This window comes from Octopus bimaculoides, chromosome 5, assembly GCF_046866305.1.
Source record: "Octopus bimaculoides isolate indiv1 chromosome 5, ASM4686630v1, whole genome shotgun sequence".
NCBI lineage: Eukaryota > Metazoa > Mollusca > Cephalopoda > Octopoda > Octopodidae > Octopus > Octopus bimaculoides.
Window position 1 is genome coordinate 66,256,618 of NC_142932.1, and position 25,105 is coordinate 66,281,722.

Consider the following 25,105-nt stretch of genomic DNA (forward strand, 5'->3'; position numbering starts at 1 on the left):
TGTGTGTATTTATATTTATATACTGAGGGTGATAAATTGAATATTAATTTTAATTTAAAACCAGTGGTCTAGCATATAAAAAATCTGATAATTCAGAAAAACTGTATTACATGCGTATAAGAAATTCAGATTGTGCTGATGAACCACAGACGATTTTACGTAAGTAAAAGAGTTAATGGGGAAACTGGTACACAATTAATTCTTTATTTTTTATATATTTTTCATTTTGTCCTGCCCGCCTAAGCTCTGGTATTGTTGCTGAATTTTTTTCTGGAGAACATGATTTTTCTTTTGTGGTTGGGTCGTTGATGACCTCTTTCTAGCATATTGGATGTCCACCTAGTGGTCATCCCTTCTTATATGCATGTAATACAATTTTTCTGAATTATCAGATTTTTTTATATGCTAGACCACTGGTTTTAAATTGAAATTAATATTCAATTTATCACCCTCAGTATATAAATATAAATTTAAATAATTATGTTCTCTAGCCGGCAACATATACTGCAGTGAATTATACTCTGCAGAACTGTTTCCGGAATTTAGTGTGCCAGAGCTGAGACATTTTGAAAATAACCCCAATGTAATTGGTAGAACTGTATGCACGTCTAATTTTATGAAGACAATTCGTGTATAGTTCTGCAAATTATATTGATTTTACAACAGATTGTGCTGACGAACCACAGATGATTTTACGTAAGTAAAAGAGTTAATGGGGAAACCGGTACACAATTAGTTCTTTATTTTTTATATATTTTTCATTTTGTCCTGCCCACCTGAGCTCTGGTATTGTTGCTGAATTTTTTCTGGAGAACTTGATTTTTCTTTTGTGGTTGGGTCGTTGATGACCTCTTTCTAGCATATTGGATGCCCACCTAGTGGTCATCCCTTCTTATACGCATATATATATATATATATATATATATATATATATATATAAATTGATAAAACTTACTTGGAGACAGTGCGTGGCATTCGATCATATAATAACATAAATAATATATAATTATATGCATATATCCATACATATATGTACATACCTACATCTATATGTATACACACATGCATATATGGATACAGGACATCACAAAAAACGTTAAACACAATGAGAAACGAAAACATAAAGATGAAGAACTTCTTTTCGAACAATGAAAAAAAAACAAAAAACAGAGAAACGAGACATGTAACATAAAGAATACTTCCTTTCTTCAGTTGTCCCTGTTCCATCTACTCCACGTTTCGAAGGCAAGGACAATACGTGACTTCGTTGGAACAGTCCTTCCCGCAAAGCAAATTAAATAAAATTTGGAATTTTTTGCGGAGGGTGAAAGTGTATAATATTCAAACGCAAAACAGCACCCAAAAACGTGAAATTTCCAACAGAGATTATTGTTAGATATCAACAAGAAGGCTGGATGGATGATGAGTTATTTAGAGATTGGATTGACACTGTATGGGGAAATCGTCCTGGTGGAACAATTAAACAGCACAACAGCTTGCTTGTACTAGATGCTTTTAGACACCACAGAAGTGAAGATAAACTCAAGCATTTAAAAAAACCCTCACAAAACAGATGTTACTATCATTCCAGGGGGTATGACCTCCATATTGCAGCCATTAGATGTCTCTATTAACAAACCGATTAAAAACAAATTGTGTGATTTATGGACTGAATGGATGTCAGGTGGAGAAAAGTCGTTTACTAAAGGTGGAAGGGTTCGCACTCCCGACCTGACTTTGATATGCAAATGGATCATGTATGCATGGAATGAACTTGATCCCCAGATTATTGTGAAAAGTTTTATCAAATGTTGTATATCGTCTGCACTGGATGGTACTCAGGATGACGTTGTATGGAGAGATGAAATAAATGAAAGTGAATCTTCTGATGTTGACTATGAATCTGACGATTTACACTACAATGATGCTGACATGTTTACGGAGGAACAAATTTGATGCTGAAAGTGACGTTGAATTTGAATGATTTGAATAAATGTTTTTGCTTTTGTAACTGATAGTGATAAATATGTAAAGGCAATTTACTTAATATTTATTTTTCACTGACATTATTACTGTTATTTCTTTATTTTCTGCAAAGTGCACAAAAAAGCTACACGTTTGCATTATGTTATATAAACAATAATAATAAAGGACGTTACTGTATATATGTTTACAAACCAAGGACGTTATATAGACCTCCTTGACTCAAGTTAGAGAAGGGGTGCATATTATACACAAGGTTTAGGTTTTTCCGAGGTACAGCCCCCTAAAAATCCCCTGCGTATTATACTCAAGGGTGGACTATACTCGAGGATTTACAGTATATATATACAATAACCTTGCGATGCGAAATAAATCATGTATTATTAGAAACAAATCCAACAGTGTGATTAAAATCTAGTCCAAGAATAAAAAAATATACACTATCCATATAGTATATTGCTAGCCGCCATTTTAAATTTAGTTGCGTGTCTGCAGGAATTCAAGAGTTCGCGTCTTTGATTCAAAGAGTTCTTGTCCTGGAATAAAATAAAATATTTTTCCAGCAGGCATTAGTTACATTTGATGGGTGTTTTATGCGCACCGTGCCTGGAAGGTGCAGCTATATCTAAAATACTCCATGTCACGTTGAAAGGTTGGGCCTCTTTTTCTTTTAATTCCCAGACATATTTTGCCAGGCTGGTCTTCGTCCTATTTTCGGATATCTGAAGGAATTTCTATGCGAATAAAATCGAGTTTTGAAAGAATTTTCAGAAGCTTTATATTTGTGTGAAGCTTCTATCTGTACCTTGGCTCTATACACAATTCCTTTTTCCAGACATTTTCCTTCCAATGGATAGGAGGTCCCATCTTTGCAATTGCAATTCTTAAGAAGAGAATTGGCACTATGATTATTTGCAATTATCCTACTGTTGAGTTGATTAATAAAAGAGGCGAAGTTTTTGCAGCAAGAATAACTGATCTTAAGCGTTCTTCTATTAAATATTCTATAAAACTTATGGTCAGGTTGAAAATGTCTAGAGACTAATTTTAAAAATTCCCTACCTGTTTGTTTTTACGGCCATATTGAAAGCTGGGTTAAACCACAAAACCTTCCTAGTCCTAGTTCTACGTGTAGTATTATTGCTAGCAGATCTGAAGAAATGTTTGATATGAGGCATGTTGGTTCTGGATTTTGATTGTTTAAGCAGCAGTAGCTGAAGAAGGAGACAGCGAGGAAGAAGAAGAAGAAAATTACAGGAGTGGTATGACAGTAGTAGGCAGTTGGAAGAGTCATCTTAAATGGTCAAGTGACCTGTTGTGGTTATAGCAGTAGTGATTGGAATTGTTCTGAATAAATTCATGGGTTAGTGATGTTCTGAATATAACAATCAAAATCCACAACCCATCCCTCATATTAAATATTTCTTCAGATCTGCTACTACCTACCTACCTACTGAGCCTTCACAAAAGTAAAAGAGGGAGAAAAAAGGAAAATGTCCCACGTATTTGAAAAATATGGAAATATTTTAAAAAACATTTCATTTAATTTTTCCACAATTTAATTGTTTTACATGCTTTACTCTAAGTTGAAAAAGTCGCAAAGGCTGAAACCGGTACTAAAATGTTCTTCATGTTAAAATTATTTTAGCATTTTCTACCTTGTCTGATTTTCTTTATAACAGCTGCTGCAGTACCTTCCTAGAAGTCCTCACATCTATAAGTCAGTTTATACAATCTCAGATCCAGAAGAGGTAGTAAATTATTCAACAGAATTTCTCAATTCATTGGATCCTTCAGGACTACCTCCCCTCAGATTGGAACTGAAAGCGAGAACTCCAGTAACATTACTGAGAAGTTTGAATCCACCAACACTCTGCAATGGGATACACCTGGTGGTAAAGAAGATGATGCCACATGTTATTGAGGCCACCATTCTTTCAGAATGTGGAAAAGGAGAGGATGTTTTCATACCCAGAACTCCTCTCATTCCATTGGGAATAGAAATTCCCTTTTCATTCAGAAGAATGCAATTTCCTATTCGTATCAGCGCAATGTCTATCAACGAATCCCAGGGTCAAACACTGTCTGTGATAGAACTTCACTTGGAAGAGTTATGCTTCTCACATGAGTGATTAAATGTTGGCTGCTCTAGAGTGGGAAGCAAAAAAAATTCTATTTGCATTTGTTCTACAAGGGAAAACAAAGAATATTGTTTAACAAGAGGTTTTGTAGGAATTACTACATCCTATGATGCGCTCCAGTATCCACTGATCTATGTGAATGGTGAAGATGGATACCATTTCGGCATAATATCAACAAACCTGAAGACTGTACCAACAAAGCAGTTTCCTACATGGACTTCAATATCAAAGCATATTCCCCAATTACTTCCACCGCCCACGTGGTAAGCCATTACGTCTTATTTTTTCAAGTAATCCATTACTACATATTCTCATGTGACTGCATAGGCTCACTTTATGTTTCTTATACTATAGCCACACCAGCAATCCAATGTGAACCCTTCTGCAACATTTCAACAGTTCACTTCCCCATTGCCATCTCCCATTGCAGCCTCTTTCTGGAGTAATATATCTCCATTATCCCTACATTCATTCGACAGTCAACCATACAATGGTTGTGTGAGACGTAGTGCTGACCACCACAAAGGAGAATATATCCACTGACAGCTTTTCAGTGCATTCAGAAATCACATACATTCCACCCCCAATTTTCCATGACAGGTTAGGGGCCTGGAATCCTTATGCATGTATATATATATATATATATATATATATATATATATATATATATATATATATATGCATGTATATATATATATATGTATATCCCTCTGTCTCTTGAAATCATAATTGAACCAAATTCGATGACTGGCACCTGTGCCAGTGGAGCGCTAATAGCACCATCCGAGCGTGATCATTGCCAGAGCAGCTATCTAGCTTCCGTGCCAGTCGCACGTAAATATCACCATTTGAGTGTGATCGTTACCAGCGTTGCCTTCCTGGCACTTGTGCTGGTGGCATGCGAAAAAACATTCGGGCGAGGTCATTGCCAGTGCCGCTGGACTGGCTCCTGTGCAGGTGGTATGTAAAATACACCATTACCGCTTGACTGGCCCTCGTTCCGGTGGCACGTAAAAGCACCCACTACACTTTCTAAGTGGTTGGCGTTAGGAAGGGCATCCAGCTGTAGAAACTCTGCCAGATCAAATTGGAGCCTGGTGCAGCCATCTGGTTCACCAGTCCTCAGTCAAATCGTCCAACCCATGCTAGCATGAAAGTGGACGTTAAACGATGATGATGATGATGATATATATATATATATATATATATATATATATATATATATATATATATATATATATATATATATATATATGAATAATAATAATAAATTGAGCAAAACGCATATACATAAAAGTTCCTTTAATTCCTGCACATGTTTCAAAATAAATGAGAGCCTCTTCACAAAGAAGTAAGAGCTGCTGGGATTCCTCATATATTTCTCTTCAGGGAGTTCATAATAAAGCATATAATAGCAAGACAAAAACGAAATGATGAGGTAACTTACGAGCAAAGATGTTACATGGTCAGTGACCGTTAGAACGTTTGTTTACATAGAGATATAAAGGGATCAATGATATTATTCCATAGGCTTTAGGAATAAGAACGCTTGTTTACATAGAGATATAAAGTGAGGGGTTGTAAATGTGATGCTAAAGGTTAAACTCAGTGAGTTATTGAAATAGAGGGAGAAAGACAAATATGTTGTAGTACTGTTAAATTTGCAAGAGCGTGAGTTAATTGCTGAGTTAAAAATGGAGGAATGGAGGGAACTAAGGGAGTACATCAAATAAGGGAAGCTAATAACATATTTATATGTAGTGAAGAAAGTGAATAAAAATAAATGAAACATCGTAGCCTAGTGATATATTATATTATATTATATTATTGTACGGATATTAACGTTTGTTAACGGTAAAGCAGGGTACAGGATATTTATTTGAGAAGTAATAAAGATAATAACATACACGTTAACCAGAAGTATAGAAATACTTAGTTGAAGTCACCGGAGGTGCGAACAACAACCTGTGCGGCATTACTAAGAAGAAATGACTTAGCTAACTGTAGATGGGGAAAATAAAGCACTAGTAGTGAATGAGGCAGAAGTATATATATATATATATATATATATATATGTATACATACACATACACACACATATTTATACACACATATATGCACACATATACAAACCTTCACATACACATATGCACACATACGCACACCTATACATACATTCCTATACATATATATATATATATATATATATATATATATATATATATATATATATATATGTATATGTATATATATATGTGTGAGTGTATACATATACAAACATATATATATATATATAGATATATACTGTAATCCCTCTCCATATCATGATTTACCTATCGCACACTGAGGACATCTCGGTTCACCTATAGGGCCCTCAGTACATTGCGGTTCACCTATCGCGCGCATAGTACATCACAGATTTTTCTGGTTAATACATGTAAATTTATATCAGGTCTCCTCAGTATATCGTAGATTTCAGTGGCTGATAGGTATTTACATTTTTTTAGATTTTAATTATTTCTCTGTGAAGTTTTGGATTACTGTATATATATATATATCTATCTATATATATATAGCTGAGTTTGTGAGTGTGTGTGTATGTGTATCCAATTCATACATTTACACAATTCCAAATTTCTTGAATGAAACAATCGGAATTAATATTCTAAATACCATAACCTAAGTAACTGCGTCATTTTTTCCGTCAAAATCAATCACAGTTACCAATAAAATCCATTAAACTGCGCAAAATAACATTCCCCCCGTCTAATAAAACCTAAATTTCCTCTTCCTATGACCTTTACAAATCCTTTCAACTCCTACTTTCTCTTATGAACGTTTATGAACGATAACTCCTACTTTCTCTTATGCATACAAAGTCATTGCTCTTAGTTACGCTATATGTAAACAAACAAGTTTTTCGAAGCGCTGAAATGTATGGTAGTACAAGTAGAAAGATAAATTTTATTCAACGCATAGATACTGAACAGTATACATATAAGGGATAAAATCCTTTTTTCTTTTTAAAAGCATCTATTACACTATTTTCCTTTTGTTTCTTGACTCCCGTAAGGCATCTCAGAACATTCACGCTTTAGTTTGACCGACAGGACAACACATTGCAAAATCACTGAACTTCATTACAAAATGCCTCGTGGAAGACTGGAATATTTTTATTTACTTTTTTTACCTCCCTAAACTTGAAGATTACCTTATTTTCATCTTATCTACATGAATTTCTATGGCGGAATTCAACCCCAAAAGAAAAAAACATTCGTTTATTTTTTGGCTGCCATTTCTGACGTTTATAATGTTGAGTAGGTTAATTTCTAGAACGGCATGCTGACCCTTCAATAAATATCTAATATCTGTTGAATTTCATTATCATTTCCATCGACAAAGTTCTCTCCTTCTGTCGCATGCTGTTTTAGAAAAAAAAACTTGTGTGTAAAAAAAAAAAAAAATACGTGTGTGATTTATTTATAAACGGCTAAAAGAAAACACATTTCAGAGTAGTACGGACAATACTGGTAAGTCGTTCAGTTATTTCCCTTGAATATTTTTTGTTTCTTTTTTTAACTCCCTAAACTTGAAGATTACCGGGTTAGGGTTAGTGTTACGGTTACAGTTTTAGGGTCAGGGTTAGGGTTTTAGGGTTAGGGTTTAGGGTTATGGTTTAGGGTTAGTGTTAGGGTTAAGTAATCGTGCGGATGTTAATCCGCAAAATTACCGAAATGTGAAAACTACCGACCCTGCCATCTATTATAACTTTTGTTGTTCTGTTTGATATATACATAGATTATGCCTCCAAAGAAGAGAGCTTGCAACCGGTTTAAAAAGACAACAACAGACTGCAGCAATTCACCACATTCCAGAAGCTACTTTGAACATAATGCAAAATGGTGCATCAACATCCTCTGCCCAATCTGTTAGAATTCTGGCAAAAATGTGTAGCAACAGATCGACAGCAATTGCTTCATCAGAAATTGCTGTCCTAGCTCCTGCGAAAAGGGATTACCCTGCTATGTATAATCAGGGCAGTGCAAAAAGTTGTTTTGCACATATCATTTGTATAGCCAATTAGACGGATGAAATTTACGTACGATTAATAATGTTACGCAAAACAGCCTTCAAACTTGCCCTTTTAATTTCATCGTCTTTTGAATTACGAACATATTTACATCATAAGTGTTTTTTCGTTGTAAGTCTTTCTTTTTTAGTTGATTTTCACTTAGCAAGACTTATCGTAGATGGCGTAATAAGTCACAGCCGGACAACGTCGGGTTATACTGCTAGTATGTATGTATATATATATATATATATATACATACATACATACATACATACATACATACATACATACATACATACATACATACATACATACATACATACGTATGTGTGTGTGTGTGTGTCCATGTATCTGTGCAGAGATCAAAAGCATAACTGAGCCTCAGTTTGTTTTATGAGGGTCTTTTTCATATTTACTTCAAAGTCCTTTACAGTTTGATACTGTAGTTATATTTTTATTATTAAAGATGTTTGTTTAATCTACCTACATATTAGCTAAAGCCACAGCTTACATCTAGCTGCACAAGTAGTTCTCCAAATTTAGTTGCTGTTTTTGACCAAATACGTCACAATATTTTATAAATCCTAAACAATTGACATATTTATATCAAGTGTAGCACAAAAATAATATTCTTAAGTACTTCCTCAATTAGTGAGACAAACTTTCTTTTTCCTTATACTCTTGTTTCACACAAAAAATACATACTTTAAAAAGTTTCAGTTGAACATTATTCTTGCAATAAACTGTCTTATAATTATTGCTGATGAGAATAAAAATTAATTGTCAGAAATATTGATGTTTATTCCTTTCCATATTATTTCTCTTCTCACACATTTTGTGCTGCTTTTCTTTTCATTGTTGTTCATTTCATCTTTTTTTTCACTTTTCTTTATCTTTCCATTTCTTTCATTTCCTTTTATTCTAGAATTTCTTTCCAATTTTATTTTTTATAATTAATACTGAAATCCTGTAAATGTGTTCTTAATGAGACATTTCAACATATGAAAATGTTTCACCATGTCTGAACTTGTTCAGCCTGTCTCTTAACAGCCTCTTCTCATCATCAGTTTCTGTTTGTGTGTATCCTGTTGAATGTAGTTTGATACTTTTAAACTTTTGTGGGTGGTATTTTATTGAGGCCAAATGAACTTCTTTCACTCTTGTGGTTGGCTAAAAGTGAGGTATGATAGAATTTTAAGTTGTAACAAGTCTGATTAAATTCTTCAGATTGAGTACAAACTGATTAGATACTAGAGGCAAGAGAGTGAGGGAGGTTTTGTAATTTGTACTATTTAGGTAATGAGGAGTCCTGACCACTGACAAAGTTCAATTAACAAAAAAAGGTCCTAGCTAGCCAGTAGACACCTTAGTGATGTAATAGAAGAAAAGGTAGGGCAACAGAATAAGTAGTGAGTGTTGAAGGAGAAGAAGAAAGTTGGTAACAAGAAACTGGAAGCAGGATGTCAGATTTTTATCTGAGAGTAGGGGCAATTACTAATATTCTTTACTGTTCGGTTTGAGAGGCATTGTGTGGGGAAGAAGACTCAGGAACATACCTTCTGAGTGGGCACTAACTAACCAGACTAAAACTATAGGTATCAATTTTTTAATATTAAATCAAATAATGTTAGATTTGTTGTAAAAATGTTTATTTAATATGTATATATGTATGTATGTATGTATGTATGTATGTATGTATGTATGTATGTATGAAGTCACTTGGAATGGTTCCAGAAGATATAGAAACCCTTGCTTCGGATCAAGTTGGATGGCGAACAAAGGTGTGGAGTAGGGTGAAAGCATTTGAAGAGGCCAAGATAATGCAAGTAAAACTCAAAAGAGATCTAAGGAAGAATGTAACGATCAAGAAGGTGAATGACAATGACTTTTTTTGCGTGTACAGTCTGTGACAGACCATACCTGTCTTTTCCATCTGTGAACACATGGAAAATGAACCTCCACCAATTATTCTGCCTATATGTCTGTGCATACCTTTGAATGCAGTGTATGCCAGAAGGCTTGCTAATCCAATGGAGGTCTCAAAAGACATTTTAAGATCCACAAAGAGCAGAACCTATCTGCAGCTCTTGGTGGTCCAAATCGGATGTGCAATCTATGTGGGTGTGTTTTCAAAACATTGGTTTAAAAAGCCACATCAGATGCCATGATGGTGCTAAGGTGTAGGCACAGGAGGTGGTCAAACTCTGCATAAGGAGTAGACAACTACCATGTATGTATGTATCAATCAATCATCATCATCATTGTCATTTTAATGTCATCTTTCCTGTGCTTGAATGTATCAGATGGAATTTGATGAGGTAGACATCTCACAACTGGATGCCTTTACTGTCACCTGTTTCCAAGTTAGGTAATATTTCTCCATGACCAGATTTGCTTTTACAGAAGACAGGCAATAAAGGATACCACTTGTACAATGGTGGTGCTCAGTTACAACTATCATCTAATGTCAAAACAAGAAAACATCAAGAGACACTTACACCCCTAAACACCCACCCAACCAATATGCATGCACACACATGCATGCACACACAGACAAAATCTATTATTATTATTATTATTATTATTATTATTATTATTATTATGTTGTTATTTTTCTTCTTTCTTCAAATTTTCTCCCATTTCTCGCCGAGTGTTTTCCGTACACCTAGGGCAGAGAAACTCGTTGCATGCATTCCCAGTTTACACATGCAAATTCACAGGTAAAACATGTATTTAAGAAAAAAAAAAAAAATTCAAATTCATGAATAGATGTTGTTTTCACAGCGATAATGCTCTTCTCAGTACATGAGTCGTTCCAGTTAGCATGATTTTTTGCACTTCCTGTAGGGATGGTAAGCCTGGTATCATTTTCAAATAGGTTTCAGTACCTTTTTTTTATCATTCCTAGAGATCCTACAATCACTGGTATGGTAGTCGCCTTGAGGTGCCACATTTTTTCAATTTCTATTAGCAAGTCTTTATATTTACTGATCTTGTCAAATTCTTTCGCCGCTATATTATGATGAGAGGGAATACTCATGTCAATTAATAAACACGTCTTCTTTGCCTGATCTTTTATAATAATATCCGGTTTATTAGCTTTAATAGTCTTGTCAGTATGTACGGGGAAGTCCCAGAGAATCGATACATTTTCTCCCTCAGTCACAGCTTCAGGATGGTGTTTATACCATTTGTCAGCGGTTTTGATTTTATAATGCTGACATATTGTCCAGTGTAAATACTGGCCAACTTTGTCATGTCTTGCTTTATATTCAACAGGTGCTAAGACTCTACACCCTGAGATTAGGTGGTCTATAGTTTCAATCACATCGTTACAATTGGGTCAGCTCCATTTTTTATCACATTGGCTTGGTAGTTCCGGGTTAATAAGCTTTGGTCTTGAGCAGCCAATATGAAACCTTCACTCTCTGCTTTTAGCCCTGAACTTCGTAACCACTGATGCGTGCGTTTCTGGTCGACATCAGCTTGTTTGCTACGAGCCACATACTTGCCATGCAGAGGTTTCTGTTCCCATCTGCTAGCTAATTTTTCATGTGCTTTTGTCTTTGCAATTAATTTTATTTTCTTTGCAGCAGCAGTTGGCGCATTTCCTTCAACCTGATCAAGCTGGTGGGTATCTAAGAGTTTGGTAGCGAATTTTTTGCTCTCTTTCAGAATAGAGTGAAGTTTTTTCGGTCTTTCATGTTTTTCAACAAGTTTCAGCATCCAATCGTTGGTTGTTTCAAGGCATTTGGTCAGTCCGATTGTGGTGGTTTTGTACGTAAGTTCAAGCTGGATCAAGCCTCGACCTCCCTGAGCTCTGGGAAGGTAAAGACGATCCACGTCTGCCTTTGGATGGTGCATCTTATTACAAGTCAGTAGCTTGCGGATTTTTCTATCAATTTTGACTATTTCACTGGTATTCCAGTTAAGCACATTGAAGCTATAAAGAACTACTGGGACTGCTAAGGAATTTATGGCTAACACCTTATTATATGCATTCAGCTCAGACTTCAGAACTGCTCAAAACTCTTCTATAACATTCCTTCCTAACCTTCTCTTTCATGCTTGCATGCTGGATACCAGAGCCTTCATTTATTCCTAGGTATTTATAGCTTTGTTCCTGCTCAAGTTCTTTTATTACTGTTTCGACATCTAATTCTATTGAACTTGACTTTACCAGTTTCCCTTTCTTAAAAGTGGCTTTGGCACACTTTTCAAGGCCAAACTCCATCCCGATATCATCACTGAATCCTTTCACAGTATGTAATAGTCCTTGAAGCTCTTCATCATCTTTGCCATATAGCTTTAAATCATCCATATAAAATAGATGGCTTATTTTCCTGTTGTCAATTTTGTAGCCATACCTTGTTCTATTCAGTTCACTTGAGAGTGGTATTAGTGCTATGCAGAAAATTAGTGGTGAAAGCGAGTCACCCTGGAATACAATGATTGATGAACACACTTGTGTCAATGATGAATATCAGTCGCATGTGGGATGCAGGTGGATGAAATAGAAGTGGGGCCCAAGAGATAAAGTGACAACACCAGATATATATATATATCATCATAATCAATATTTTCTTGAATGCTGCCCAGGAGGTTCAATAGAAGTAGTAGATAGTTTCTATTTCCTCGGTGACCTAATTAGCAGTGGAAGAGGACATTCTGAAAGTGTAGTTGCTAGAATATGAATAGGAGGGAGAAAGTTCTGAGAGTTATTACTTCTGTTAGTAACAAAATATATTTCAAAGTGAAAGGCAGATAATATAACATTTGTATACAGAAGCAACACACCCTGGTAGTGAAATGTGAGCTCTGAATGTAGAAAAATTGCAAAAACTAGAAGAGAATCAAGATAACATGTTTCACTAGATGTATAATGTGTGTGTACATGTATGACAAAGTGTGCACAAAAGAAGGCTGTTCTGATATTGCTAAGTGATGTATATGGATGGGAGCAGCTGCATAACAAAGAGTGAATTGCAAAATATAGATGGAAACTGTGAAGGAGAGAGATCCAAGAAGACATGGGACAAGGTAGTAAAGGCTGGTCTCAAGATGTTGAGTTTGGCAGAGAAGATGACAAATAACTGACATGATTGGCAACAATCTGTACTCAAGATCTGTACTCTATCTCAACGAAAGTGAGGTCCTAAAAGCATTATGTCTATACATTCTCTAGGCTCTACACCCATCAAGCCATCCCCATCCCTCATATTTCTATCATCACTCCACTCTTCTTACTATTCACCTGCTATAATCATATGAGAGAAAAATATGCACATATTTCAAACTTACTTTGTGAAAGTAGTTGTATAATGCTTGGTAGTGAGAAATGGACTCTAGGTGCAAAGGACATGCAAAAGCTAGAAAAGAATGAAGCTAATATGTTCTTTTGGATGTGCAACGTCAGTGTGTATGTATGATATAGTGCAAATGTGCTGAGGGAAAAATTAGACATAAGTGGAATCAGATGTAGCATGCAAGATAGAAAATGTGATGTTTGTCCATGTGATGTATGTGGATGAAGAAAGCTGCATAAAGAAGAGCCAATTGCTAAATGTGGATGGAACTTAAGGAGACTCAGAATGACATGGGAAGAAGTAGTGAAAGCTGATCTGAAGATGTTGGACTTCAAGGAGGAGAAGACAAAGGGCAAAGGTGATTGATAATTCACAGTCTCAACAAGGCTAATCTGTTACAGTGAAAGTGAGGTTCTAAAAGTATCTTGCTTATGCCTGTACATGCTTAACCCTGTATGAAATCTGTTCCCATCAAGTATTCTCCTACGTGTCATCTTCCTAATGTGCATCAGTCCTCAAATTATAACATTACTCAGCTGCTGCAATCATTTGAGATCAGGATCAGTATGTATTTCATCTGCATTTTAGCACAAGCAGTTACCTCCTCCTGACTCTGGGACCACTTCTTTTTAAACTCCATTCCTCATTCTCATTATCATCTATGTCTATATTACTTTCTGCTGATTACGCTCTTCTCTGTGCTTTTAGTAATCTCTCCTTCTTACATTTTAGGTTAACAATACTTTGTCTTTAAAACCTGTCCTATCTGCTTTCATTCTCAACACTCTGTCATATTCACCATCGATGATGCCTCCCATCTTTGTCACTATAGCCAGAGTTATGTATATCTAACCACCATCTTTCTCACTGTATGTCTCCCTCTCCCTCCACTCTCACACCCTGCACATCATCTTCCAAATTTTTGACATATCTACAGATTTATGATGCTTTTGGTCTCTACAGCTCCTGTAGAAATAACAGTGATCATATACGTGAAGTATATTTGCCACTTAAATGCGGCTAAACCCTAAGGGTGAATGTTACTCTTGCTTTTAGCCCCAGAACATCTTCTCCAGCTGGCTATTGACACACATCTGTGCCCTGTCGGTATTTCCAAAGGGAAGTCATCCTTCCTATCTTGATCACGTGATACGCACGGACTCGAGTTTCTGGGTATTTACCCTTCGTCAGCGTACGACAATCACCGATCTTCGATTAAATCTTTATTATGATCATTATGATCTAAATACAGAAAGGACAATACAGGACAAATAATACAAAAATGTTAATATGAGTTCGAATGAGGATAAAAATTAAATATATAATTAAATTTCGATAACTTTCAGCTAGAACTTTAAAACAAAGACTTAAATAAAGAAAAAGACACAAAGAAAGGAAAGAGAATGCAAAGTTTAAAAGATCGAACCTGTTAGCTAATAAGACCCAGCAGCTAACTTTTCCTTTTATCAATGATGAAGCTGGGTTCCTGACACCTACCTTTCTCATCACACCCTTCCATCGTTTATCATATTCTTTTGGCTGCAGAGTCTTCCTCTCCGACCCCATCCTGCTTTTCAGATGATATCTGAAGTATGTAAGCAAACCGGGGCCAGAGACGAAGGACCCTGTCACTAATCGTTCCATTCTAGTCTTCCAAACACACTCTTTCAATACTGCAACCGTACAGTAAAAACATGCCTCACCTTCCTTTGAAAGTCCAGTTGGCGGTATCATCTTTATTATGGATTCAGCCGATAGCTGTACTTGTCCCAGATGCGACAACACGTGTTCTATGTAAATTATCAAACTTGAAAGTTCCCGACAATGTACAAAAGCGTGCTGGACGGTTTCCCTGTCCAACCCACATCTCGGACATGTCGGTGGCACTGCCATTCCGTGCCGAGATAACTTATCGCGAACAGGTAAAGCGTTCCTGTAACACTGCCAAGCCAGGGATTTTTGGTAATTATCCAAATACCCCGGCTTGAAGGTTTTCTTGAACAGGTTGGTAAGTTGGTTCTCATCGAACCCCAGAGCCCCTCCTAGGACGTCATCATTTTTTGCCTCTACCAGCCCTCTATAGAATACCGAGGTGGTATTTCCGCAGCCAGCTTTGCCCGCCTTGTGGATTAGCCTGAGTGCCTGTCGGCACTCCTTCTGCCATAATGTCGGATTTATTCTTTTGATGAGATTGGGTTCAAATGTTTCCAGCGAAGCCGGTCGCGGCATGAACTTCCCCACCAGCGGACTCCACACCTTATCACCCTCCAGGTGGTGCCAGAGATGTCTCAGCCTCAACGCATGTCTTCGCATCATTAGCCAAGGCATCCCTAACCCACCCTTTAACGGTTCCTGGCAGCACACGGAGCACCTCACAAGTGGCTTCCCCCCCCTCCACAACACGCGGAAGAGGAGTCGTTCCAACTTGCTTAGCCAAAAATCGGGGCAAGGCAGCACGGACAGGCGGTAGGTGATTACCGATGCTATAAACACCTGCACCACCTCTGCTCTGCCCTTCAAGGACAGAGGCCTTCCGGACCACCTCTGTGCTATGGCCTCCACCTTTTCCACCACCTCGCTCCAATTCTTCTCCGTCTGGGAGTCCAGACCAAGCCAAACTCCAAGCAACTTAACAGGACCATCTGTCCAGTGTCCGACGACACTGGACAATATCGGCTTGTTCCTCCAGGTGCCAAGGCACAAACCGACCGACTTATCCTTGTTAACTTTTGCTCCTGCCACCGCTTTGTATCGTCAGAGAGCAACTTCTACATGAGGTAGTTGTGCTTGGTTAGACACGATGAGGGTGACGTCGTCCGCGTAAGCAGAAGAGAATCTACCGCATCCAATCTCATCTGGGTTGCCACCTAACTTCTCTAGCCTCTGCAGTAATTGATCCAGGGCCAAAACATACAGAATCAGGGACAAGGGACACCCTTGACGAACTGAACGCTCGATCAAAAACGGCTCCGTTAGGTAACCATTTATCTGGACAGTGGACTTGATGCCGCTATACATAGCAGAGATCCAGCCGCGAAAGCCAGGGCTCAGCCCAGCCGCTTCGAGGACGGCCTCCAGATACTGGTGGTCTACCCTATTGAATGCTTTACTTTGGTCTAAATGGATCAATGCCCCTCCCTTGCAGGGTATTTTCCCTACCCTGTCTAAGGTGTAGCGGAGAAAGTGAAGATTGTCTTGGATCAACCTGCCTGGAATTGCACAAGTCTGTGATTTACCAACAAGCTTCTCCACGACAGCCGTCAACCTTTTTGCTAAAACCTTGGCCAAAATCTTCAACTCTACGTTAAGTAGAGTTATGGGTCTGTAGTTACTAATGTTATCCCCCTTGCTTGGGTCCTTCTGGATCAGCGTCACAACTCCCCGGCTCACAGAACTGGTTATTCTCCCATTCTGCTGCCAGTTTGCATAGACGCCAGCCAGAACGTCGCCAAACAAGTCTGGCATTGAACGATAAAACTCGTAGGGCAGACCATCCAGTCCTGGAGACTTTTCCCCAGCGCACTCGGCCAGTACCCCTCTTACCTCTGCGGGAGTGATCGGGCCTTCACAGCACCCAGCTTCACGTGTCGAGAGTCGAGGCCCACCAGCCAGGAAGTCCTTTAAGGCCTCCCCACGCTCGAGCGGACCACTCTCCCCGAACAACCGAGCGAAATGCTGGTGAAAAGCCTTTTGCATCTCCTCCTGTCCATAGATCTTGCGTCCTCGTTCGTCGGTTAAAGACGTAATACAGGACTTCTTGCCCTTCTGACACTCCTCACGACGTGTCCATCTGGCTACGTTAATTCCTTCTCGTTTCCCTGCACGTAATTTCGCTCTGACTCTGCAACCTTCGTGCTTGGCATTGAGGTGATGATACAAGACCGTTCTCGCCGCTAACACTCTAGATGCGGAGCCAGATTCCAATGCCTTGTCTAAGTTCTTAACTAATTCACCCTCTACCCTAGACCTATCTAAACTTAGCTGTTTGCTAAATCTAATGGACTCTAAATGAATGGCTCTTTTGAGGGCGTGCCACCATCTATTATTAACGATGGTACCACATAATGCTCTCTGAACTAACTCCTTAATCCGGGCACGGAAAGCTTCACAAGTCAAAATAGACTTGTTCATTTTCCAGTACCCGGGTCCCTGTCTATGACACTTATCAACATGCACCTCACACGTCACAAGCTTGTGATCAGTGTAAGGTACAATACAGAATTGTGGACAGCTAACAGTATCCTTATCTAGGTCCTTAACGAATACTCTATCTAAGTACGATCTGCATGAGCCATCGTTATTACTCCAAGTCCACTGTGGAACGCTTGGCTCACTGAGTCGGTAACGGTCTACTAGGTTATAGCTTTCTAGTAGCCCCTTGAGGCAAGGACTCCCCTTCCTATCAGTCGAGCCAACACTATCGACCCGTGCATCGAGAATAGTGTTGAAGTCCCCTACCATTACTACCGTTTTTGACGTCACCAGAAAGTGCTCCAGATTCAGGTAAAAACCCGTCTGCCTACGATCCATAGGAGCGTAGACAGCTACCAACCTGAAGGACTGTTTACTCGCATGAGTCACATCCAGGACAACCAGCCTACCTTCTGGGTCCAGAAAGACAGTACTAACCTGTAAGTCCAAGTTCTTCCTGATAAGGACTGCCACGCCTGCACCTCCTCCTCAGCTAGGAGAAATAAATTTCTTGTAACCATTCAGAAGAGGCGAGAACGCTTGAGGTCCCTTCATCTTGGACTCGGTTACAATAGCAACATCTATTCCATGTGTTGTGAGGTCGTTCAGGAAACAAGCCTGTTTCCATCTCGACCCCATTCCACGTACATTTAAACAGCCTATCTTAATCATCGAGAAAAGAAAGGTATTTACTTACAGTTGTTAGAGGGAGCATGATAGTTCGTGTCTGCCTGCTTCCTCAGCACTCCCTATAGCTGCTGGGCTTTTCACCGGCGTTGCCACCGGGCTCTGGGTTGGTGTAACTGCCGGGCTAATAACCAGCTTTCCAGATATCACCTCCTGGGTGACATCTTTAATTAAATGTTCTTTGACTACTTCTTGGAGGAGTTTTTCTCTCCATTCCTCCTCGCTGATTTTTGTGTATCTCACTTCGCTGTCCGTAACTTTGAAAGTTTTAATTCGGTGGTGTGCCTTGATGAGGCGAACCACCTTCTCATTTTTGGCATTGAAAGCCACTATTTTGTCTGTGTTTTTAAGTCCTTTTAACGTTGGTGGGTGGGGGATGGCAAAATGTTGGCCTATCAACGTAGTGCCAGCAGGGTAGGATTGGGGAATTTTTTTATGTTGTTCGTCAGTATTATTAATTTTTTTTTTGTTTGGGGTGGGGAGTCCAGGGTATTAGATTTTTTTCCTTTTATGTGTGACAGTCGTGAATTCCATTTCATTTTCATTTGTTTGGTTTTTTTCCTCCTCTTTTTCATTTTTATTTTGTTTTTCATTCTTTTTTTTCTCCTCCTTTTGATTTTCAATTTGTTTTTTTTTTGTCCGAGTTTTCTTTGGCTGTTGCTGTGTTGTCTCGCTCATTGTTGTCTGTGTTTATCACAGCGTTTTGGGGAGGGGCATTAGCCATTTTTTTTTTTGTGCAGACGGAGCGAACGTGGCCCTTCTGACCGCACTTAAAGCATCTTGTCCTAGGTCCCTCCACCAATACACGAATAGTAAGCCCCTCCCCCACGAAGACTCTATCTGGTAAATTTTCTAGGGTCAAATTATCTGCCTGAATGACCATTTCGACCTTTCCAATTCGTCGCCTCTTTCTTTCTCGTGCTCGATATCGTTAGTTTTCCCTCTACATCATAGATTATAGCAGTTGCTACCCACATAACATCGAATCCCTCGGGTATCTCTTCCACAGTAATTTTTGCCGTTCTGCGGCCTAAGTATGTAGACAGCAGCATTATCTGCGTGTTCTTTAATGTCTGAGTTGACACCTCCTTCACTAAGCTCTCCGACTCGAAGTGGGCTTCTATTATAGCGCTTCTCACTCCTCGGCTAACGTAGCGAATCTTGTTCCATATTGGTGACAAGCAACGTTCTACAATTTCATTTTTTACGTCTATTATTTTTTTTTCTTTTATGTTATAAACTTTATAAACTATGGGGTTTTTTCGTATGGCTTCGATAGTTTCAGGGGGCGGTACCAGTTTTGTCACTTCACCAGTTTTCTCTATTAAGTTTCTGAACTGGAAGAGTTTCTCCATTGCTACTTCTAGTTCAATTACGTTACCGCCTACGGCGTCTGAAAAACTTTGGTGCAACAACTTTTTTTCCTTCTCCCATCTCGGGAAAATCAGATTTTGAAGATAATTCAAATTCCATAATGAATACAAAGAACTTGTCACAAATGACAAGAAAAATAATCTTTCAAAATAACCTATAAAGGTTAACAGAAAACAGAAATTTTCTGCCCCAGAGGGCGAAAATAACTGTAAAACAGTTCACAAGAAAGTAGAAATTTTCTGCCCCGTAGGGTGAAAATAACTGTAAAACAGTTCACCAAAAAACAGTCCAAATAAATTATTCAACAAAAATATTAACAAATAAGTAACTAAAGAACAAACTCACATTAACAAGGGTAGCAACAATAAAGACGTAAAAGCCGATCTTCAATGCGAAGGCATCCCAATGCAAATACCTATATACTTTTTCCAGTGACGAATATTCACTGATCTCAAAAAAGTGAAAACAAGCAATGTTAAATCTCTGAACGAGGTATAAACAGTAACTGCACGACAATGTGAAGTATATTTGCCACTTAAATGTGGCTAAACCCTAAGGGTGAATGTTACTCTTGCTTTTAGCCCCAGGAGAACATCTCCTCCAGCTGGCTATTGACACACATCTGTGCCCTTTCGGTATTTGCAAAGGGAAGTCATCCTTCCCAGCAAAGGTGGAACATTGCTATTGAGAGAAAAAGTGACTATGTTGAGAAGTTGGGATGTGATCCACAGAGGACCAGCTTCCTTTTGATGTATGATACATATTCCTGTGTTGCTAATTAAACTTGTCCTAAACAAAATGGCATTACTTTTTGACTTACCCTCGTAGATAGATATGATATTTTTTTTAGGCTAACAGGAAAAACAATTGCTTCTTATCAATCACAGGAGAAAGAAGCAGTAGGTTACACTGCAAGAACAAAGTAGAAGGAATGTTTGGCTCTATGGATATTCAGTGTGATATGATATCCTCACCTATTCTTTTCCCCACTAGAAGGTACAACATGTATTGTGTGGCTTTACCTAAACCTCATCACTGATCTAAGCAGTTGTAAGTACTCTGCTTGGATGTCTTCACTCACACTAGAATATGGCACTCTAAAGCACTAACTTCTCTACCTGGCCTGATGGATGCTACATGTTGCACCAGAATATACCTCCATCTGGGAGGTATGTCCTCTTTTGGTTGTAGTTTGATTGTTCAATGGCATCTTTCTATGATTCCATTTCTACTTAGCCTGTATGTAGTTTTAAAATACAAATTCCAGTTATCCACCATCTCTCTCAGTGACCCTGAACAAAACACTACTTTTATCTATCAGCATCTCAATAACTCGGCCCCTCTCCAAAACTTTTGTTCTGAAGTCTAATAATTTCAACTGCAGCCTCTGCTCTAATCTCCCTCTGTATAACTACTTGTCTATAACTGCAATCAGGATGAGCTACAACCTTTGGATGCATTACATCTACTGCCAACCACTTCCAATAACTTCTCACTCATGTCTCTCCCCTTTCATGCACACTTGGTTGATTGACTGACACCTGTCCCAACTTCTAACCACCTTCCAAACACTCTCCCTTGTAACATCAGGGTTAACACTTCTGGTCAAAAATATTGTTCTAATCATCCCTATATGATACACGTCATGGTTTCTCTTTAGCTTCAGATCCTCCAGATTTTCCAATCAGCACTCTGGATTCAGTACCCTCTCTAAATCCTCTGGCACCCCATCCACATTTTCCTCACCCCAGTAAGGGCATCTTCAGTTTTCTCTGAAAGTACAAGTATTATTCACAGCTGCAGGTTAAATTCTTTGATTAACTCTCCTAGGATCCCCAGGCATTGTTTTACAATCATCTCTATCGCTCTGTTCAGATTCTCTTCTCATAGGTAAATTAGGGATCTCACTCACCCAAGTACAGTTTAGATTTGGAACCCTGTCTAAACTAAATTTATTCCCTTCAACATGGCATCCAGTTTAACTACATTTTCTTAGCTAAGCTGCATCCTCTGTCACAACTTCACTTATTTCTAGGACAATCCCCATTGATATGCTACTAGCATCACACCATACAAGACCTCTCTCTGACTTAGACAGTTAGGTCATCGTTGAATAGGAGTAGACATCTTTAGTATGTTGTTTACAGCTGTGTGTTATTCCATATAAAGACATAACCATTGTTGTTTAAATACATATTTATTCTTATTGATTTAATGTACAATATTTACATGTATACATAAAAATTTTTGTAGGTTTTTGCAATATACTTCTGTATATTGCAGGAATAGTGTTTGTTCATCATAATTGAAGAACTCCTTTCTACTCCAGGCTGAGTTTCAGGAAAGGAAAACTTGACATTATAAAAGCTAGTTGCTCACTGGCTTGTTTTTGGTAAGAAGTGAGAATATGTGTTCTCTGGTGGCTTTTATAACCACACAAAGTGTGGGAACTTCTAAAAACTCATGGAATGTTTTACTGTATGGCATGATATTTCTGCTAGCTGATTGGTCAGTTATCAGGGAACATCATCTGACTCAAGTGTGGACTGGAACCAGCTACCAGGTTTGCAAGGTTTTAATTCTAGGTCTTGCTACAGACGCATACCAAATTTCTTCTCACTGGATCCTCCTTTCTAACCCTCTCCAAGATATCTTTCTTCATTACAACTGTTCTCTTTCCAACTTTCTGTCTTCAACTGACTCCAGCTGTTCTCCTCTTCACACAGCTACATGTTGTTCAGAGTTACCCAACAATAGGGTAATAGCACACTAGTTATCTGCACATTTGGAAACAGACCTCAATTACTCAAATCATCCTTCAAGTCCAGACTTTCATTTTCTCTCTGAAACACCAGCTCATCTGACCTATCTCCCCTCAGCCTCACTCCCACTATAGATTCTAGTTGTTTTGCAACCTACCTGAACCTCTTCAGATTATCCATCACTTTTGCTGTTGTCACCATTGCCTTGTCCACCAAGATGTCATCTATGTAGGAGTTAGGAACTCCTTTCAGTCTGTCCACCTTTCCCAGTATCATCTTGAGAATTGTGACTATGATCTTTGACACAGTTCAGTTGAAATTCGAACAGGGTCAAGCAGTACATCTTACCTCCTGAACTTCACCAGCTATTATTTCCACAACGTTTTGTCCACATGAAGCTGTAGATTGGCTGACTTCAAATCTATAATTGTAGAAACCCCTCTCATCTGCCTCCACTCTCTAAAGGTCTACCTACATATATTCGTGGCCTCTCTACTAGAGTTACATGTCACTTGCTTATTCAACTTCAATCCTACGTTGGCCAGACTTTATTCTTAATTGGTTGAACAACTGCAATCAGTGACTGAAGGGAGCCGGTGTTGAAGTGAGTCAATCGGAAGGATTATGCTTGTTACTTATACTTAATACTGATCAGGGACCAAAGTAAGTTTCGTTTTTCTGTTCCACTAACCACTAACCAGTAAACAAACTTTATTACTGACAACTCCATGTAATATAAAAGTAGACAACATAGCAACAATCTACGTATTTAAATAACCCCAAAACATGATGGAACACTCAACGAAGTTCGTTGTTTTGGATTATATTCTGAAGCGGGCGTCAAAAACTGTTTCCTCCCATTTGGTTTACTACATTAATTACATTAAGTCTACGTGAGAAAAAGTAGGTATGGATGTAAGCGCGAAAGAAGAGAGCGACAATAGGTGTATGTGTGAAAGGAGATTGTGTGTGCGTGTGTAAAGAAGAGAAAGAGGGAGGTAGGAAGAGAGAGGGAGAGACGGAGAGGTAACAAAAGTATGTTCTTGGCAACGTTTGTTTTCATGTCTCCTCGTTGTCTGCTTTCATTTATTCACGTCCAATGCAATATCACCACCATCATCAACGATAAACTATGTTCATTGCTAAATAGAAAAGCAATAATGATTACGACCCAAAAGAACAATTATTTAGACAGTTGCTAGTGTAAACACAACAACATATAATTGTTTATATTAGCAACACGTTGTTACACGATATATATACATAATTCACTATAATAGTAATAATAATAATAATAATAATTATTATTATTTAGTCGCTGTTACGTTATTAACAAAAAGTTTGCCATAATCAATATCGATATGGATATGGTACCTTCTGATGACATATTTAAGACATCTCAGTTACTGATACTAATCTTCTGGATTATCCTTAATTCTCAAGTTCAATGTCACAAACTACCATCTGATTCCAGTTCGGAACTTCTTCCAAGTTACTCTTTACCAAGTAAGTCTCCCTCTTTCTAATAATAATTGCAGGGAGACCTGAGAAAAAAAAATCTATTTTTGTTTATATCAAAATATGTTTTTTAAAGGGTACGGAATATGCTCGGAAAGACTTTCCAATTGATCTCTAAAAATGTACAAATTCTTTTCATTTACGCAGAATTCTTTTTATTGTATTATCATAATTTCTTTTATTGTATAAAATTCATGATTTATTATTAAAATTATTAATAGTAAGTCCTTGACAGTTGCCTGACTTGCTAGAAATAACAGTCAAATTTTCCTGAAACCACACTACCGTCTTACCTACCACTCATTGAATAATGTAATCTTTGATGGTCATGGCTGGAGTGTCTTTGATTTGTTTATTTAGGGTTGACGGGGGACTAAATAACAACAAACATGAAAAATATTTGGCAATTACGAGTAGCTTTTTTAATATTTACGTCCAAATTATGAGGGGGATAACATTAATCTGTTGATAATCTAATTAGCAAATTAAATCAAAGTTAATATAATTATGGTAAAAAAAAAGACATCTTTGATTTAAAGAGAAAACGGTTTTATTTATGATATTTTTTCTCTTATTCGCTGAGGTTCCTCATTATTGAGGTTCTAGGCCACATTTTTATCGTTGACCTCGGCAGGAATTGAACTCGAAACGTAAAGGATCGTAACTAAATCTACTGCACTTTACTAATTCTTTAGTTATCCCCTGTTTTAATATTTCTCTTTCAATTTGGGTTATTTTAAACCTTAGAGATTGTAATGGCGGGTTTTCACGGCAGTCTTCTGTTGTTTGAAATAAGAGGACGAGATTTGTGTAACTACAGGTCAGTCGTATTTGAGCAAACCTGTAATCAAAGACACGAGCCGTGGCTTTACTATCCTAAGGTGGATTGTAAGACAACACTATCAAATGTGTTCTTTCCTTATTTAAGACAGTATGGTGTGATTTGAGAGCGGTTTGGCTATTGTTTCTAGCATCCAGGACAACCACATACACCCCAATTCTCGTTATTCGCTATCAAATCCGACCTCTAAAGATTTAGGTGTCTCAATTATAGTATGTTAGTTTGCTTGA

General features: G+C 38.0%; 1 protein-coding gene and 1 long non-coding RNA gene across 3 annotated transcripts in view; both read left to right on the forward strand.

Moving 5' to 3' along the window:
• The first annotated feature begins 469 nt into the window (after positions 1 to 469).
• LOC149135574 (uncharacterized) lies at positions 470 to 8,986 on the forward strand. The gene is made up of 2 exons (XR_016241907.1): positions 470 to 4,387; positions 7,923 to 8,986. It is a non-coding gene; the product is annotated as an uncharacterized LOC149135574 (long non-coding RNA).
• A 13,993-nt stretch (positions 8,987 to 22,979) lies between these two features.
• Positions 22,980 to 25,105, forward strand: part of LOC106878674 (uncharacterized) — a 133,683-nt gene continuing 131,557 nt past the window's right edge. Inside the window, exon 1 of one of the 2 annotated variants that reach the window (XM_014927959.3) lies at positions 22,980 to 23,179. Coding sequence is in view for 1 of the 2 variants with exons in the window: in XM_089352360.1 (XP_089208486.1) it covers positions 23,878 to 24,022 (145 nt within the window). In the remaining variant the exon portion in view is untranslated. Of the gene's footprint in view, positions 23,180 to 23,512; positions 24,023 to 25,105 lie in introns of those variants that run through there. The other variant, XM_089352360.1, reaches the window with a different exon arrangement.